At 58.2% G+C, this 18,941-nt stretch overlaps 1 protein-coding gene across 1 annotated transcript; it reads right to left on the bottom strand.

The window, feature by feature from the left end:
• Positions 1-9,475: 9,475 nt before the first annotated feature.
• Positions 9,476-17,458, bottom strand: LOC141980988 (Golgi-associated RAB2 interactor protein 1A-like). Its single transcript, XM_074942805.1, has 6 exons — positions 17,297-17,458; positions 15,369-15,553; positions 13,822-14,077; positions 12,737-12,876; positions 12,397-12,476; positions 9,476-9,660 (listed from the first exon to the last, which is right to left on the bottom strand). The coding sequence occupies exons 1-6, from the start codon at positions 17,456-17,458 to the stop codon at positions 9,476-9,478; spliced, it is 1,008 nt and encodes a 335-aa protein (XP_074798906.1).
• Between the last annotated feature and the right edge of the window lie 1,483 nt (positions 17,459-18,941).

Below are 18,941 nucleotides of genomic sequence, written 5' to 3'. Positions count from 1 at the left end.
CGGAAGCATGGGCAGGAGATGGCAAGGACACCGAAGCAAGATGAGGGGCTCCAGGAGGGACAGGTCACCCAGTATGTAGCAGCTTCCAGGGGAAGAGGGAGCTGCTTGCTTTCCTGAGCTCAGATCACTCCAAGGGCTCTGGACAACCCAGGGGAGTCGGGCCCCTGCCCTGAGTGGTGAGGAGCCAGAGGCAAGGATGTACACTTCGTGTGTCTTGTTTGGGATGCTCTGTACTCTTCTGTGCTTTACATGATTAAGTGTAAAAGATCACAAAGGTGTCTGACCGGGCCAAGTGTGGGCATGGCTGAAAGCCCCGTTTCTGAGACGGGGCAACAGGTGGAGAGTTGGTGCCCAGGAGTGTGCCAGAGAGACCAAGGGAGGAGCTTGTGCTGCAGCCTGCTGAAGCTCCAGGAGCGTAACACAGCTGGGGGGTGCTGAGCACGGGGGCCTGGCTTCTCCTCACAGCTTCCTCATGGGTGGCCAGCAAGGGGTGTCTGCTTGGATCTGTGAGAGGGCCACTTGCAGTGCCCGGCATGCTCTGTCCCTCGGCGATTACTCGCTGGATGGATGATCTGCAGGGGCCGTGCTGCGGGCCCCGTGGGATGCGTGATGGGAAGTCAGGCTGGCGAGTGCACAGAGAACGCGGCAGGGTTAGCTAAGGGCAGGGAGGCTCCCAGTTCCTAGTGCCACCCCTGACAGGACAGAGGTTGTGTGGAACCGTAGGTACCCTCACAGAGCAGGGTCTGGATGAGGGACCCTCAGCTCCGCACCACAGCCCCTTGCCACTTGTGCCAGCCACCCCGCTGTTAGCTCGCGAGCAGTAGGATGCTGGGAGCCAGGACTCCTGGGTTTCACACCCGGCTCTGGGAAGGGAGTGTGGGCGAGTTGCTAGGGCAGTGCTTCCAGGTGGGACAGCCAAGCCCATAGAATTGACATACTCCCAAGTGGCTACCCAAGTGACTGAGCCGTGAGTCCACACCAGCCCCTGACCTGGCCTACCAAATTTCAAGCCATTCTGACTAGGCTTGTGGATTTTAGAGAAGATGCTCATTTCAGCACTGAAGAGATACTCGGATGCAAGTTGGACGGTGGAAGAGGCTATTGCCTTCCCTTCGTTCCTGGCCAGCCCTGGCACAGAGTGAGGGGCTCACCCGCTGTTCACCGTTTCCAGGCTGAAAGCTGACTGCCCATTCCCTGGCTTTAGGGAGGTGGGGGGGGGGGGAAGGCTGGAGGGGGTGATGTGCACTCGGGGTGGATGCACCTGTGTTCTTGGTTTCGGGGGGGAGCAGCCCTTCCTGTCGCACTGTAACACGATGTCTAGGCTAGTTTGTGGCGCAGCGGCTCAGAGGAGAGGATGGGCAGCTCAAGGGCCAGGTCCTCAGCTGGTGGCCGGGAGCTCTGCGGGTTTACTGCAGTGGAGTGTCACTGCCTGGCACCGGCCGGGGATCTGGCCCAGGAGTTGTACAGAGCAGCTCATTCCGCTGCCTTGCTGGCTTTGGCTCTCCCCTGCTGCCGGGACAGGCGCCGTGCTCTCATTTGGTCACCTCTCTCCTCCTCCACAGCAGGTTTTGGTCCTCAGACCCCCAGGGGCCCTCTGGACGCCCCGCTGCGGCTGGTGGTGGTGGTTCTTCTTTTTCACAGAAAGCACCTTCAGGGCTGCCTTAATTGGTGCCTCTTGGGCCATGAAGACCTCACCCTTGGAACTGCCTGGATTTCAGACGGGAAAGTCAGATTTGCCATCCAGAGCAGTGACCCCTCTACCCCAGGGGCCTGTCTCCTGCCCATACTGCTCAGACCCGCGTGTGCCAGAAGAGACTGTCCCGCGGATGTGAGGGGTTACGTGAGCAATGAGCATGTGACAATTCTGGAGCTGCCCATAATGGTTTATGAACACTGTTCCGATCACTGTGTGCAGGGATTAAGTTATTCAATAGCAGGAAAGGGGAGGTGGAACCCGATACACACTTCTCAGCCAACACTGCCAGGGACAATGCACACACCATTCACTTTGAGGCCCTATCTCAGCCCTGCCAGACCGGTTTCCCCAGGAAGGACACAGTCCCTGTGCAGAGAAGGGATCCAAGACCAGTTAAAGAGACACTCCCTCCCTCAAGAAGTGAGGTAGGTTTTAGAGACTGGGAACCCAGAGCAGAGGGCTCGGTTCAGTATAGTGTCCTGGTAAGAAAATGACCACCGGTACACAGCCCACCTACCGGCAGGGCCACTGATGGGGGGCTGGGGCAAAAGGCATGCAGGAGTGAAATCAGGAAGGCCAAATCACACTTGGAGTTGCAACTAGCAAGAGATGTTAAGAGTAACAAGAAGGGTTTCTTCAGGTATGTTAGCAACAAGAAGAAAGTCAAGGAAAGTGTGGGCCCCTTACTGAATGAGGGAGGCAACCTCGTGACAGAGGATGTGGAAAAAGCTAATGTCCTCAATGCTTTTTTTGCCTCTGTCTTCACGAACAAGGTCAGCTCCCAGACTGCTGCACTGGGCAGCACAGCATGGGGAGGAGGTGACCAGCCCTCTGTGGAGGAAGAAGTGGTGCGGGACTATTTAGAAAAGCTGGACGAGCACAAGTCCATGGGGCCGGATCTGCTGCATCCGAGAGTGCTAAAGGAGTTGGCGGATGTGATTGCAGAGCCATTGGCCATTATCTTTGAAAACTCATGGCGCTCGGGGGAGGTCCCAGATGACTGAAAAAAGGCTAATGTAGTGCCCATCTTTAAAAAAGGGAAGAAGGAGGATCCTGAGAACTACAGGCCAGTCAGCCTCACCTCAGTCCCTGGAAAAATCATGGAGCAGGTCCTCAAGGAATCAATTCTGAAGCACTTAGAGGAGAGGAAAGTGATCAGGAACAGTCAGCATGGATTCACCAAGGGCAAGTCATGCCTGACTAATCTAATTGCCTTCTATGACGAGATAAGTGGCTCTGTGGATGAGGGGAAAGCGGTGGACGTGTTATTCCTTGACTTTAGCAAAGCTTTTGACACGGTCTCCCACAGTATTCTTGCCAGCAGGTTAAAGAAGTATGGGCTGGATGAATGGACTATAAGGTGGATAGAAAGCTGGCTAGATCGTCCGGCTCAGCGGGTAGTGATCAATGGCTTCATGTCTAGTTGGCAGCTGGTATCAAGTGGAGTGCGCCAAGGGTCGGTCCTGGGGCCGGTTTTGTTCAATATCTTCATTAATGATCTGGAGGATGGCGTGGATTGCACCCTCGGCAAGTTTGCAGATGACATTAAAGTGGGAGGAGAGGTAGATACGCTGGAGGGTAGGGATAGGATACAGAGGGTCCTAGACAAATGAGAGGATTGGGCCAAAAGAAATCTGATGAGGTTCAACAAGGACAAGTGCAGAGTCCTGCACTTAGGACAGAAGAATCCCATGCACCGCTACAGACTAGGGACCGAATGGCTCAGCAGCAGTTCTGCAGAAAAGGACCTAGGGGATACAGTGGACGAGAAGCTGGATATGAGTCAACAGTGTGCCCTTGTTGCCAAGAAGGCCAATGGCATTTTGGGCTGTGTAAGTAGGGGCATTGCCAGCAGATCGAGGGACGTGATCGTTCCCCTCTATTCGACATTGGTGAGGCCTCATCTGGAGTACTGTGTCCAGTTTTGGGCCCCACACTACAAGAAGGATGTGGAAAACTTGGAAAGCATCCAGGGGAGGGGAACAAAAATGATTGGGGGCTGGAACACATAACTGAGGAGAGGCTGAGGGAACTGGGATTGTTTAGTCTACGGAAGAGAAGAATGAGGGGGGATTTGATAGCTGCTTTCAACTACCTGAAGTGGGGTTCCATTGAGCTCAGCTGTTCTCAGTGGTGGCAGATGACAGAACGAGGAGTAACGGTCTCAAGTTGCAGTGGGGGAGGTCTAGGTTGGATATTGGGAAACACTATTTCACTAGGAGGGTGGTGAAGCACTGGAATGGGTTATCTAGGGAGGTGGTGGAATCTCCATCCTTAGAGGTTTTTAAGGCCTGGCTTGACAAAGCCCTGGCTGGGATGGTTTAGTTGGGGTTGTTCCTGCTTTGAGCAGGGGGTTGGACTAGATGACCTCCTGAGGTCTCTTCCAACCCTGATAGTCTATGATTCTATGAAAAGGGGAAGCTGCCACGGGGCTCTGGCAGTGATTTAAAGGGTCCAGGGCACAGCAGGGCACAGCAACTGTGAGTGGGGTGCAGAGAAGGGGTAGGCACATTAAAGGGACTTTTGGGTTGCTGGACTTAAGACCCAGAGGGGAAAAGGACACTGCCTATCTTACTTGGGGGTGGGTCTTTTGCTCATGGTTTGTGTTTATGAACCCTAGGTGTGTGACGAAGCGGGACTGTTCTTAATGTTTCCTCTGAATAGTGTGGGGATGCCTCAGTTTCTCCTAGGCAGTTCTTAAGTATCTAGGGGGTGGGATAAGGGTGTATGATCATTGCAGAGCCCTAGAGGGCAGGGGTGTGCAGGGGTCCAAGGGTATCTGGGAGGTATCTGAGCCTGAGGACCTCTGGTGTGAGTCCGGTGCAATGAATTGTAATCTGTTGGGGTCTTGGGGCAGTTGGCCTTTACATGCCCCGGCTCGTTACATTTAAAACATCGTCCAACTGACGGGTCACTGGGGCGAGGTGGGTTGCTGGAGAATGGTGTGGTGGGACGATAAGGTGTCTGGAGGGTTCCTTGGGGGGTAGTTGGGGCCTTGGGCTGCCCCTGGTAGTAGGGTGTGGTCTGAGGTTGTCCCTTCTGGTATCCGCTCCAACTGCAACCGGTTTTTTTCTTTTCTGCCACCTCCACCCTTTTGGCTCCAATCTCCCCCGCCTCGATTACAGTTTTGGGCTTCCCATCTAGGATGTATCTTTCTATTTCCTCAGGAACATCCTCTAAGAACTGCTCCATTTGCATTAGGAAGGGCAAATCTTCTGGAGATTTAACACTTGCTCCCGATATCCAGGCATCCCAATGTTTCACAATATGGTAGGCATGTCGGGTAAATGACATGTCTGGTTTCCACCTTAGGGCTCTGAACTGCCGACGGGAATGCTCGGGTGTTATCCCCATTCTGACTCTCGCCTTGGATTTAAACAGTTCATACTTGTTCATGTGGTCCTTAGGCATTTCAGCTGCCACCTCAGCTAAGGGTCCACTGAGCTGCGGCCTCCGCTCTACCATGTATTGGTCTGTAGAGATGCTGTACCCAAGGCAGGCCCTTTCGAAGTTTTCTAAGAAGGCCTCGGTATCATCGCCTGCCTTGTAGGTGGGGAACTTTCTGGGATGGGAAGTGGTACCTGGAGAAGGATTGCTAGGGTTTGTTGGTATATTCTGCTGAGCCTTTGCCTCCCCAAACCCTACATCCCCTTTCCTGGGGAAGGCTTGATAAAAATCCTCACCAATTTGCCTAGGTGAACACAGACCCAAACCCTTGGATCTTAAGAACAATGAAAAAGCAATCAGGTTCTTGAAAGAAGAATTTGAATTGAAGAAAAAAATTAAAGAATCACCTCTGTAAAATCAGGATGGGAAATACCTTACAGGGTAATCAGATTCAAAACATAGAGAATCCCTCTAGGCAAAACCTTAAGTTACAATAAGACACAAAAACAGAAATATACATTCCATTCAGCACAGCGCATTTTCTCAGCCATTTAAACAAAACAGAATCTAACGCATCTCTAGCTAGATGACTTACTAAGTTCTAAGACTCCATTCCTGTTCTGTCCCTGGCAAAAGCATCCCACTCTCACTCTCACTCTCACTCTCACTCTCACTCTCACTCTCACTCTCACTCTCACTCTCACTCTCACTCTCACTCTCACACACACACACACACACACACACACACACACACACACACACACACACACACACACACACACACACACACACACACACACACACACACACTCGTTGTTTCTCCCTCCCCCCAGCTTTTGAAAGTATCTTGTCTCCTAATTGATCATTCTGGTCAGGTGCCAGCGAGGTTATCCTAGCCTCTTAACCCTTTCCAGGTGAGAGGGTTTTTCCTCTGGCCAGGAGGGATTTTAAAGGGGTTTACCCTTTATGACACATGGAAGGAAACCACCTTGCGCCCCCCAAAAGGAGGGAGGCGGCGTGACCAGCTGAGGGCACACGGCTCGAGCCAGCTGTCGCAATTGTTGTAGCAGAGCCATAGCCAGGGTAACGCACTCCTTCCTGCCTTGTGTGTAGGAGAAGTGCGTATCCGCTGCACAGCCGACCAGCTCCAGCTTCCCCTCCCGACACCGGGCTGTGGAGAGGGCATCCACGAGCTCGGGCTCAGCGCTAACATCAGAGCCTGTTCTGGCCCACGCTGCAGCAGTCTCTGACCCAGACAGCGCAGTCCAGTCCCAGAGGCAGCCCCCACGGCACCCCAGGACCTGCATGCAGATTAGAGAGGTCTGGCGAACCAGGGCACCTCTGAAAGGATTCAGAGTCACCTCGGACAGGTGCGCCTCTGCGGGAATATCTACTATGCCTTAAATCCACACTCTGTCTTCATCCACATTAGCTTTCAAGGCCCGGTCTACACTACAAAGTGATACTGATGGAAACTGCCTTGTATCAGCCTAGTGTCTACACTTACATTGATCTCCCACCAGCGCCAGTGCCCCGTTACGCCGACATAACACCACCCCCACCTGCGGCGCTGAGCCCCGGTCGATGTGCGGAGTGTAGACGAGCCCAAATCTCCTTCCACACTAGATACGAGGAGCGAGTGTGACAAACAAGGGGGGGACCCTGGTAACGTGACATGAACTGCGCTGTGTGGAACGTGCTGGTTCTGAACTATTCAAACTATTGTTTGTGGTGGGAAACAGGAGCCAGTGGATGCAGTCAGGCCCTTGGGTGAAGCTGAGGATCTGAGCAGCTGCGCTCTGGGAGAACTGGAGGGGTCAGCTGGGTGCCAGGGCAGCCAGAGAGGAAGAGGCTGAAGCAGTAAAGGCAGAGGATGAGGAGGGAGCGGGGCAAGCGAGGGAAAGACGCGGCATCACGCTTTGGACACAGTCTGGATGTGCAGGGCAGGGGAGGGAAGTCAGAGGGGCCTGAGGGACAGGATGGGTGCAGGTGTCGAGCAACCATGAGGGGGTGCAGATGAAAGGTGAGTTTGGCAGATCGGACAGGAAGAGATCCCAGACAAGTTGGGGGGCACCCGGTACCTCACTACCATGGATCTCGCCGAAGGCTACTGGCAGGTGCCCTTGGACCCAGAGGCCCGGGCGAAGTCTGCCTTCACCCCCCCAATAGGGCTCGTCGAGTTCCTGGTCCTGCCTTTCGGCCTCAAGGGGGCACCTGCCACCTTCCAGCGCCTGGTGGCTCAGTTACTGAGGGGGGTGGAGGGCTTGCTCTGGCGTCATTGACGATATCTATGTCTTTAGCCAGACCTGTGTCCATGTGTCCCAGGTGAAGAGGGGGCTGGGTCGCCTCCGAGATGCAGGACTGACTGTAAAGGTGGAAAGTGCAAGGTGGGGATGGCAGAGGTGTCGTACCTGGGCCACAAGGGGGGAGCAGCCACCTGAAGCTGGAGCCGGCCAAAGTGGAGGCAATCAAGGACCGGCCCACTCCCCAGACAAAGAAGCAGGTCCAGGCTTTCATTGGGATGGCGGGGTACGACCGGAGGTTTGTGCCCCGCTTTAGCTCCCTGGCAGCTCCACTGACCATTCTTTGTGGGAAGGGCAAGGCAGACAGGACCGAGCCGTGCCAGAGAGCTCTCTGTGCGCTGAAGGAGACACTTATCCAAAGCCCGGTGCAGTTAACAAGCCCTTCCTGGCGTTCACCAACGCCTCAGACGCCGGGCTGGGTGCGGTGCTCATGCAAACCGATTCTATGGGGGTGACACCCCATCGTGTACCTGCGCAAGAAGCTGCTGGCCCAGGAGCAGCACTATGCGGCCATCGAGAAGGAGTGCCTGGCCATGGCATGGGCCCTTAAAAAGCTGCAGCCGTATCTATTTGGGTGGCACTTCACCGACCATTCGCCCCTCATGTGGCTGCACCAGATGAAAGGGGCTAATGCCAAGCTCTGAGGTGGGGCCTGCTCCTCCAGGGGTATGACATGGAGGTGGTCCATGGGGGGGGAGTGCCAATGTTATAGCCGATGCTTTATCATGGAGCGGGAGCCCTGAACTTCCCCAGGTCACTGGCTAAGTGACCCCGCTCAGTTCACACTCGAAGGGGGGAGAGATGTGATGAAGTAGGGGATTTTCTTGTTTTTTCCAATGGTTTGCATGCAGAGGGGGTGGGACTCAGTTTTCCTGGGTGTTCCTGGTTTAATGAGGTGATGGGAGAGGGAGTTTGTTGTTACAGAGGACCAGCAAGGGAACTTGGGACCCCAACCACTGGCGTGGAGAATGGAGACCCAAGCGACTGGCGACCTGGAGGCCCAGCTTGGGAGTCACAGCCGGTTCTGGCCAGTGGGAGGACAAAGGGCTGTGGGGAGAGGACCCCGGTGACATGATCAGCCAGTTCCAGCCAGTGGGAAACAAAGGACGGAAGAGAGGAGAGGCTGAGAGGAGAGGAGGCAACCCTGTTTACCTGGACGCTGTTTACCTGGACAAAGGACAGAGGTGGGGCTTGGGGGCCAGGTAACATCAGATGCCCAGCTGGGAAGCAGGGGGGGCTCGGGACTCAAGAGAGGAAGCAGGCAGAGCCCACCTGGATACAAGGGAGGCTTAGATGTACCGTGCTGAGGGAGGCCAGGCCTGAGGCCCTGAGAGTTTCCTGTGCTGGGTTCAGATGCTCAATAAACCTTCCTGTTTTACACTGCCCGAGAGTCACTCCAGCGTAAAGATCAGAGTTGCATTATTCCCTCTGGGAGTGGAGGCCCCGGGGATCCAGAGCCAGGGGACTCCCTGAGGGGGCCCACGGCGAGAGACAGGCGTGCTAAGGCTCAGAGAGGTGTGGTTCCAGGTAACCCCCTACAGAGAGAGGGCTGTCACACTGAAGGGCGTTCCCCCCAGAGACCATACGGGGCCAAGAGTGGGCACGACCTGTGAGTCCGTGACACCTGGATTCCAGGCGCCTCTTTCACACAGCTCCCCCCAACCCACCTCTGTACCCTAACACTCGTGCGGGTGAGAGCCGTCCCACCTTGGGATGATCCCACTGAGAAGGGCAGAGGACCAGGGAAGGGGCCTGTCCCCGCAGCCTGGCAGTGGCGTGAGCCAGGGGGCTTTGGGCCTCTAACGGTGCTTTCCCCTGCTCCTCGGCAGGTGTCTCCTGGGTGTTTCCCCTGGCCGCTCTGAGCCAGAACCTAGTGTTGGGGGCTGTGTTCCCAGGGGTACAGGGCACTAAAGAACACCCAGAAGCTGCCAGCGTGAACTCACTTCCACTGCCACAATGTATTTATTACATTTGGGATTTCCCAGTCAGGCCCTACCAGCCCCAGCAGTCGGCACATCCTCTGCGCCCTCAGTGCTCCCGCCTGCCCCGGAGCCCAGTGCAGGAGACACTTTCTCTCGGGGCACTGGCCCTACTGCTGACCTGCAGCTACCAGGCTGCTGAGCCGGGACAGTGGCAGCAGCCCAGCAGGTGTGTCTCGTTCCCAGAGTCCATGGCACTTAGTGTCTAGCCACCGCAGGGCTGTCCTCAGGCTGGGTGTCTCTCCTGTGTCGCTTGGTCTGCGCCCCCGGCACCACTCACACACCGCCAGCTTCCCTGGGAACCACAGGAGGGAGAGAATGCATGAGCTCAGCCGATTCTTTTCAAACTCTTGGGTGCAAGTTATCTGATCCTGATGATTTAAAAATATTCCACTTTCCTAGTTCATAGAATCACAGAAATGTAGGGTTGGAAGGGACCTCAAGAGGTTGTTTAGTCCAGGCCCTTGTGCTGAGGCAGGACGAGTAAACCTAGCTCATCCCTGACAGGTGTTTGCTTCACCAGCTCCCAAAATCCTCCAGTGACGGAGATTCCACAGCCTGCCTTGGGAGCCTGTTCCAGAGCTTAACCACCCTGAGAGTTGGGAACTTTTTCCTGATATCGAACCTAGCTCTCCCTTGCTGCAGATTAAGCCCATTGCTGCTTGTCCTGCCTTCAGCGGGCGCGGAGACCGATTGATCCCCGTCCTCTGTATAACAGCCCGTAACATACATGAAGACTCTTCTCGGGTCCCCCCTCCGACGCTTTTCTCAGGACTAAACGTCCCCAGTTTGTTTGATCTTTCCCCATGGCTCAGGTTCTCTAAACCTTCCATCATTTCTGTTGCTCTCCTCTGGACTCTCTCCAGTTGGTCCCCATCTTTCCTAAAGTGCGGCGCCCAGCCCTGGACACCGTATCCGGCTGAGGCCTCCCCAGTGCCAAGCAGAGCGGGACAGTTACCTCCTGTGACTGACGTACCACACTCCTGTTAATACGGCCCCGGACGATATTATCCCTCTTCACAACCGCATCCTGCTGTTGACTGATATTTAGTTTGTGAGCCGCTGGAACTCCCGACCCTTTGCAGCTGCTGCTGGTTAGCCCTCGTGCCATCCCTTGGACAGCCCAAAGCCGCCAGAAGCATGGCGTGCCATGTAACAGGGCGGCACTCACCTCTCGTGAGCGCCCTCGGTCCGAGGACATGTGCCTGTACGCTCTCTCTCAGTTCCCTCCGGCCGAGTCTCTATGGGAAATACAAATCAACCCCCTTCTGGGGTAAACAGGCCAACAGGGGCCTATCTCTGTACCCCTCCATTGGCCTTCCTCTCCCTGTAGCCCTCCCTGGGCTCAGGTCCTTACTTAATCCAGCAGTCTGTAAATGGTCTCGGGCCTGGTCTCGAGCCGTACCCCCAGCACTCCCTCCCTGGAGGCGATGTCTTCGCCCCCTCCGGGCCTTTCTGGCCCCAGCTCTCCAGCTGGGCCACTCAACAGTTCAGTTCCCCTTCCAGGTGTGCATCAAAGTCCACGCCACTTCCCCGGTGGCCTCCAGGTCCTAGCCCAGGGACCCTAAGAATAGCAGCCATCTGCCACATCGCTTTAACTAAACTGCTACAATTCCCTGGGCCATTTTCCTGCGGCCCCAGCACCTTCTCCACCCTTACTTCAGGGCCTTGTCCTGGCTGAGTCCTAGCAGCCAGCCCGGAGCTCCCTCTTGCTCCCCCGGTCCCCACCAGCAACTGCTCCCGTCCAGGTCCTGGAGGTCCTTCAGGCAGCCAGGAGCACCAGCTTAACGTCTCTGGCTTGTGGCAGCGACTGCTCTCTGCTCTGCACTGCAGCTCCTTTTATATGGGCCTGCTGGGCCCCGATTGGCCGCCCCCTGCAGCCCCCTCGGATGGGCTGCATCCCACGCAGCCTCTCTAGGCCACTTGGAGGACTCACTTCCACTGCTTCTTTCTGGGACGGGGTGTGGTAGGACCCTGAGGCCTCTAGCACGGTCACATGCCTCCATGATGTTCTGTCCTGAGTCAAGTCTGGGGTAGGATGCTCGTGAGGGACAGGTGTCTGACGCCATCCAGCCATCCTGTTTTTGGTTTTCCAGAGGGTCTTTTCCTGCCTTCTTTCATTGGATCAAAGTTGAAGATGGCTCTCACAGAGAAGTTGGCAGGCATTTGGAGTAGACGAACATACCACCTTAGACTGTTTGAGAGAGCAGGGCTTGGATTCATACCATTTGAGGGATTTGATTTTTTGAAGATGCTTCTTCTAGATGGTGTCCAACTTCACTCAGCTATTCCCCATTTTGTATTTGTGCATTTGCTCTTTCCTTCCTAAGTGCACTTATCGATAGTGAATTTCATCTTGTTGATTTCAGACCGATTCTCCATTTTATAAAGGTCATTTTGAATTCTAGTCCTGTCCCCCAAAGTGCTTGCACCCCCTCCCAGCTTGGTGTCACCCACAAATTTTATAGGCATACTCTCTGCTCCATTCATTAATGAAAATATTGAATAGTCCTGGCCCCAGGACTGACCCCCACTAGAGACATCCTCCCAGTTTGATAGCTAACTGGTGGTTCTACTCTTTAAGTATGGTTTTTCAACCACTTCTCCACCCACTTATCAGCATTTCTCCTGGACCCATTTCCCTAGTTGGCTTATGAGAATGTCACATGGGACGGTGTCAAAAGCTTTACTCAAATCCAGATAAGTCCTGTCTACTGCTCCCCGCCCATCCACTAGGACAGTGACCCAGCCAAAGAGGTTGGTTCGGTGTGATTTGCTCTTAACAAATTCACGTTCGCTCTCACTTATCACCCTCTTACCCTCCAGATCTCTGCTGGCTTTTAACGCAGCCAAAGGCTGCTGCAGGGGTTTCGCTCCATTTCAAGGGCGGCATGACAGTCACACTCTGCGCCAGGGCTTGGCCGGCCCAGCCGCCCTGTGATGGGCAATTTGTGAGTCTGCATTCAAGCTTCGTCCCTGCATGACCTGCCCCGCTCCTGGCAGAAAGGGCTGAAGTAGGGGAACCTCTTACCTCCTGACCAGCTTGGGGCACCCGAATCCTCTTCCCTGGCAGGAGATTTGCTCCGAGCCGTAAGATTCCAGGAGAAGAGTCTCGGGAAAGGGAAATGACATTGGTTCGTGTCTGTGCCAGGGCCTGTTTGCCCCCCTGGGCTGCACTGGGGGGGGGCAGCGCGGTCGGACTATCTCGGCCCTTTCGTGCCCCGTCCTGTACGTGTAACCGCCAGCCTCGGTTCCTCCCACCTAGCTCAGGCTGGGTTGCTTTCAGCAGGCGCGACCGGCTCCTTCACTCGCTGGCTGGAGAGAGGGGCTCTGGGAGGGGAGTTCGGGATATTTGATGGGAGTCCCTTTACCTTCTCTGGACCGAACTGTCTTTCTCCGTTTTCCCCAAGGCTGCTCCTGAGAGATGGGAGAGCGTTCCCGACAAATGCTTGCCCATCCTTGCCACCATGCTGCGACTGGCTCCCAAGGGCGGCTGGGAATCAGGCACCAGCTGCAGGGGGAGACCACGGGGTAATGCTTACCATGATGTGTGTTTGTAAGGCAGCCATCGCTGTGCCGCCAGGGCACAGTCTATGTGGTTTGGAGCAAGAGAAATTAGCACTCTCCAGCCGCAGGGCTGAGCTCTCCGCTCGGTGCTCACCTGTCCCTGGGGGTCCCCAAGGGGATGTCCTGGGATGTCTCCAACTCCAGTTTCGACTTCAGACTCGACCCCCAGATCCCCTACAGGTCCCACAGAACATGGGGATGGAGAGGGACCCCCAGGGCATCCCGGCCCCTGGCACGTGAGGACGGAGAGGGACCCCCAGGGCATCCCGGCCCCTGGCACGTGGGGACGGAGAGGGACACCCAGGGCATCCCGGCCCCTGGCACGTGGGGACGGAGAGGGACCCCCAGGGCATCCCGGCCCCTGGCACGTGGGGACGGAGAGGGACACCCAGGGCATCCCGGCCCCTGGCACGTGGGGACGGAGAGGGACCCCCAGGGCATCCCGGCCCCTGGCACGTGGGAATGGAGAGAGACCCGCAGGGCATCCCGGCCCCTGGCACGTGGGAATGGAGAGAGACCCCCAGGGCATCCCGGCCCCTGGCACGTGGGGACGGAGAGGGACCCCCAGGGCATCCCGGCCCCTGGCACGTGGGGATGGAGAGGGACCCCCAGGGCATCCCGGCCCTGGCACATGGGGACAGAGAGGGACCCCCAGGGCATCCCGGCCTCCGGCACGTGGGGACGGAAAGGGGTCATAAGACCTCCTGTCCCTCTCCCTGGCCCCAGAGCCCTAGATGGGCTGCCCTCACAGCCCAGGAGTTATGAAGCCAATGCCCCCCTGTGCCTGGCCATCAGGCTCAGCCTCCAGGCAGGGCAGTTGAATGACCTGCACCCCTCGGGCCCGTCGCTGGCCTGGGGCTGCCGCTCGCCTCACGCCCAGGCGACGTACCTGTGCGGGGGAGGTGGTGGAGGAGCTGCCCGCACTCAGCACCAGGCTGTGTGGGACGTGGATGGAGGGGTCCTTGGTGGTGATGGAGAGCCCCCGCTGCAGGATGTCTGCCAGCCGGCTCCAGAGCGTGAACACGGTGTCAGGGTGCGCCTGGTGCAGCCGCAGGTAATAAACCTTCCCCGTCACCACCTGCACCCGCAGCAGGCGCCGGCCGCTGTCCTGGACCGACAGTCTGACGTACCTCAATGGGAGGAGCCTAGGGCCAAGGGAAAGCACAGGTTGCCCGAGTCCCCAGGGACAGGAGCGAGCGGCTGGAGGCTGGCTGGGGCCCAGCGCTGGCTCTGGGGTGTGGACAGGGTCTGGCAGTGGGAGGGCCACGCCTGCCCCACAGAGAGCTCAGAGGAAGGGGGCCCCAAAGGGGCTGGCTGCAGAGCCCCGTCCCCCCACACAGGGACCGGCTAATGAGGGAGGGGACGCGGCATGAATGGCCAGACAGGGGCTAGCTTATAAAGGGTTAATGGAAACGCCACTCCCCCATCGGCATGGCAGTGACCCAACTTGGTGCCTGGGGGGGGTCCTGGGCTTCCTCTCTGCAGGAGCAGGATGAGGGGGTGCTGGGGCCCCCCGGATTTAGCAGCACAGCGGCAGCGCCCCCAGGGACCCCAGCCATGTGGGGCCGGAGCCGCAGAGTGTCTCGGGGGACACAGGTGACAGACACAGCGTGTGCTCCCCCAGGCCCCATGGCCGGAGCTGCTGGCCAGGGCAGCGCTCGGCACGCCAGGCCCCCAGACTCACCCACTCTGCCAGGGCACTGGAGTCAGCAGGCTGCACGTGGGAGAGGGGCAGGGGCTCACCCTGCCCTAGCCCCAGTGGGGCAGGATTCGGTGGGACCCAACGGGCTTTTCCACCTCAGATGTCTAGCAGCTAAATCCCAGCACCTGAGAGCTCCCGGCTAGGCTCCCTACCCCAACCCCATTCCTCACCTGCTAAGGGCCACGGAGGGCTCCTGGGCTGGCCTGCCCTCCTGGGGGGGCTTTCTCCCAGCACTGAGCCAGAATTAGCCCTTAACCGGTCTGTGCCTCCATTTCCCACCTGCACAACAGGGCTAAGAGTACAGCTCACCCGCCTGCCGCAGGCTGGGAGGAGACGTTAGTGAGGGTGTATGAAGGTCTTGGGAGCTATGAACATAACAAGAGTTGTCCTGGGGAAGGGCCAGGGGCCCGTCACTCCCTGACAGGGGGATGGATCCAGGCGGGAATTGCCCCCAGGGGGAAGGGCCGGGACCCGTCGGTCCCTGACAGGGGGTGGATCCAGGCAGGGCTCAGCCCTGGGGGAAGAACTGGGGGCCCTATTGTTCATGTCACTTAGGCTTGTTTGGGGTCCCACTCTGGCGATCACACTCGAGGGGCTCGTCCTGCCCTGGCCCAAATGGGCCGGGATTCAGTGGGACCCAATGGGCTTTTCCACCTGAGATGTCTAACAGCTAAATCCCAGGACCAGAGAGCTCCCTGCTTGGCTCCCCAGCCCCGCCCCACCCCGTTCCTCACCTGCTTAGGGCCATGGAGGGCTCCTGGGGCTGGCCTGTCCTTCCAGGGGGGGTTTCTCCCAGCACGGCGAGCCTGGCGATCAGAAGCACGTTGGGGAGGGGCAGGCAGGGGTCCGAGGATGTCACCCCCAGGGTCACCAGTGTGGGAGCATTGTGGATATCCACCCAGTTTCCCTGCTTCGTCACCTGAGGCAAGAAGGCCTTGGGTCAACAGCAGGAGATGGAAATGTACCCTCATTGAGATGCTGCAGAACCTCCGTTCCCTGCCAAGCCACCGGTGCCAGGCCCCGGTGGAGGGGACAGAGCCCATCACCAGCGCCAGGGTGCCTTTCCTCCAGGTCTTCCACGGGCTCTGAGAGCTCGCTGCTCCCCTGGGTCTGAGGCTAGTGCCCAGTGAAAAACCATCCCCATCGCGAAGCCGCTGGCAGCCCTGGCACTAACCGGCCCCCTTGGCCTGCTGACAGGGAAGGTGGAGGATCAGCTCCTCTCTCCCTGGGACTGGGACATTGGGGGGGGGGTGGAGGTTCAGAGCTTTTATAAAGCTTTGGTTACTTATCCCCATCCCCACACCCGGGGTTTGAACCCCGTACCTTCAGCACCACACCACAGGCCTATGCCACTTGTGTGCAAAGAGTAACTCCACTCCCTACAGCAGCAGCAGCAGTAGGCTGTTATCCTCTAGCGGGCCAGCCACTAGAAAGGGATGCTATACACTCCGCAGCACCACTGCTCCCGGGGCCATTCTCAAAGGATCGCTGGGCACCTCTGGGCTGTGAGTCCCTCCCACCAAACGGCCCCAGCAACCGGCTCCGAACTTGGTTACCAATTGGGTTTCCGACGTGGCCCCTCATCTAGGCTGCTAGAAGGGACAAGACAGCAGGCTAATGCATGCCCTCGGTGTGTCCCACGGCTGCTGCCACCTTGCAGGCCTGGAGATCTTCATCTATGTCCGTTCCCCAGCACCAAACTTGGCGCATAGGTGATACCCATGAAAGGGTTAATTCACCACACCCCCAAGGCTCACTAATTAGCCGATGACAGTTGGTTCTGATGATCTCATCCTTCTAACTTGTGTTTTCATTGCCTGCCATGCATGTGTAATGGATTTAGGTCGGTTACAAGGGGAGGTGTGTGGGCTGCACTCCGGAGAGGGGAACCCTCCACCCCCAGGTCAGCGTGAGCTCCTGGACCTGCCCTAGCCAGCTAGCGTGTGTGAGGGAGGAGAGCGCGAACACCTGGGGCTGGGGCTGGGGCTGGGGCTGGCTATGTACAGGGGCGCAGAGATAGATACAGAGGGCTGCTGGAGGGGGATGCACAGGTCTTCCTACAGACCACAGTCACATTCCGTTTTTGACCACCCCCAACTGCCCCCAAAGAACCCAATCCCCCTGCCCCCTCCGTCCCAGGGGAGGGTCCCAGTGCAGCCCAGAAAAGGCCTTTACTCCCCCCATCCCCTGTGCTGTGGGCAGAGGGCTCCCCCTAGGGGGTACTTGGGCTGCATTTCCCCCACTGCCCTCGGGGCACAGACAACACCCCGGGACAGCTGCAACCCTCCTCCAAGCAGGGCCGGGGAGACACAGCTGCTGTGCCCAGGGGGACTCCTAATGCCACCGCAGCAGAGCTCCCGCCACCCACGCCAGGGACTCTGCCAGGCCTGGCGAAGGAAGCACAGGGCCCTAGAGCAGGACGCCTGGCCAGTGAGTTCAGATCCTAGCTCTGCCCCAGCCTTTGGGACCGTACGCAAACGGGGGTAACATCTGCTGGAGCGCAGGAGTTTGGCTCCCACCAGGGGCACCATCCAGCCCCGAAAGGGGAGTTTGAGCCTGGGACGGCTTGCCATTAATTTACGGCTAGTGCCACAGTAGCAGGCCGGGCAGCCCGAAAAGGCGGTTAAAGCAGCAGGAGGCCGTCGGGGCCAGCTGGAAGTACCTGGATGAAATTACTTTCAAACACTGCCGACTTGGGGAAAAGGTTGTAATCTGGAGATCGGAGGAGCTGGCAGAGTATCCCACCTTCCACCCCGAGGTGCACGCCCGAGGCTGGGTCATGGGCCAGGAACGTGCTCACGCGGAAGCGCCTGCTGCCGGCCATGCAGCCCTCGGGAGCAGCTCGTTAGAGAGCCAGCATGCTGCTTCTGTCTGCTACGGCCCCCCGGCTTTCCTCGTGCTCCTCTGCCCCACAGCCGGGGACAGGACTACGCTGAGCATGTCTGGAGACCGGCAAGGCCCCATCTGCAGCCTGCCTGGGAGCCTGCAGGCAGCCGAGTTTGTGATGTCACAATACCGGGCAGGTGGCCTGCCCTGGCTAGGGCCTGGGAACGGCCTGAGCATTTGCAGGGCCCGGGAGTGGCTTGGCCGGCCGGCTGCAGCTCCCCCCACCCCTCCACTGGCAGCAGGGCAAACAGCAGCCCCAGCAGCTGAGGGGCCAAGCTGGGAGGGAAGGCAGGACGGGGCGGGCAGGAGCCCTCTCCGCTGGATTCAGCAATGAGGCGGCTGGTGGAAGAGACGCGAGGGGCAGCAGGGCAAGGGGAAGCCCCCCTACAGGCGTGTGTGGGTCTAGCCAGCAGCTTTATCCACTACGGGGCAGGAGAGACCCACTAACAGCCGCTCCCAGGCTGCTGGAGGGAGTCTGGCAGGGCACCAGGCCGCACCTGCACCTGCGGGCCCCGGCCTCGGGGCCGGCTCCAGGGCTCGCCGCGAGGTGGGGCCATTCCTGCGTCAGGAGCCAAGAGCAGGCGGGGTGCAGAGCCCCACAGCCAACAGAGCAGGGCATAGGCACTGCCAGCTGCATACCAGCGAGGCCAGGAGCCTGGGGGGCATGGAGCATTGGCCTCCCCCCACACTGCAAGCCTCAGGCTCCCCCTTCCCCCGCACCCAACATGCAGCCCCATTGGCCTGACTGGAGCTGCCCCCCCCCATACAGAAGTCACACTACACCTACCGCCAGGGGCACAGCTCCCAGCCAGACCCAGGGACCCCAGCCGCCGTTAGGGAGTCCTCCAGCTCTGTGCATTAGAGGGAGCCACTAAGTCCCACCCCCACCATGGGGTATAAACCTCGTGTTACAGCCCCCACCCCGCAATGGAAACAAGTCTCAAAAGCCTTCCCCAGAACTAGAGGCAGGGACCCCCAGACCCCAGCAGCACTCAGCCAGTGCACAGGGTGGGGAGCAGAGGGGCCGGGGACAGCACCAGACAGCTGCAGCCACAGCCCACGACAGGCCCTGCAGGGCAAGAGACAAACGATCAGTGGATCCAGGCCTCGCACACGGCTTCCCCTGCGCTGACCCCCTGCCGAGAGTCCCCCCCCCACACAGGGGAGCCTCCCCACACCCAGGCGGGTGCCAGGAGCTCGGCTTCAGGAAGCTTTGGAGCAGCAGCTGGTACAGCATTCAGACACCAGCCGTTTTACCTTTGACCAAGGTCCCTCTACTGGGAACCTCCCTCCCTCCCCCACCCCCGCCTGAAACCACCACACATTATCCCCCTACTCACAAAGCAAAGAACCACCCCCAAGTCTGCTGAGAGTCCAACCCTGCCCGAATTCCTAGGCACTAGGGCTTGGAATGGGTCCTC

This window comes from Natator depressus, chromosome 1 (assembly GCF_965152275.1).
Source record: "Natator depressus isolate rNatDep1 chromosome 1, rNatDep2.hap1, whole genome shotgun sequence".
Classification (NCBI taxonomy): Eukaryota; Metazoa; Chordata; order Testudines; family Cheloniidae; genus Natator; species Natator depressus.
This window is presented reverse-complemented; position numbering and strand designations above follow the sequence as displayed.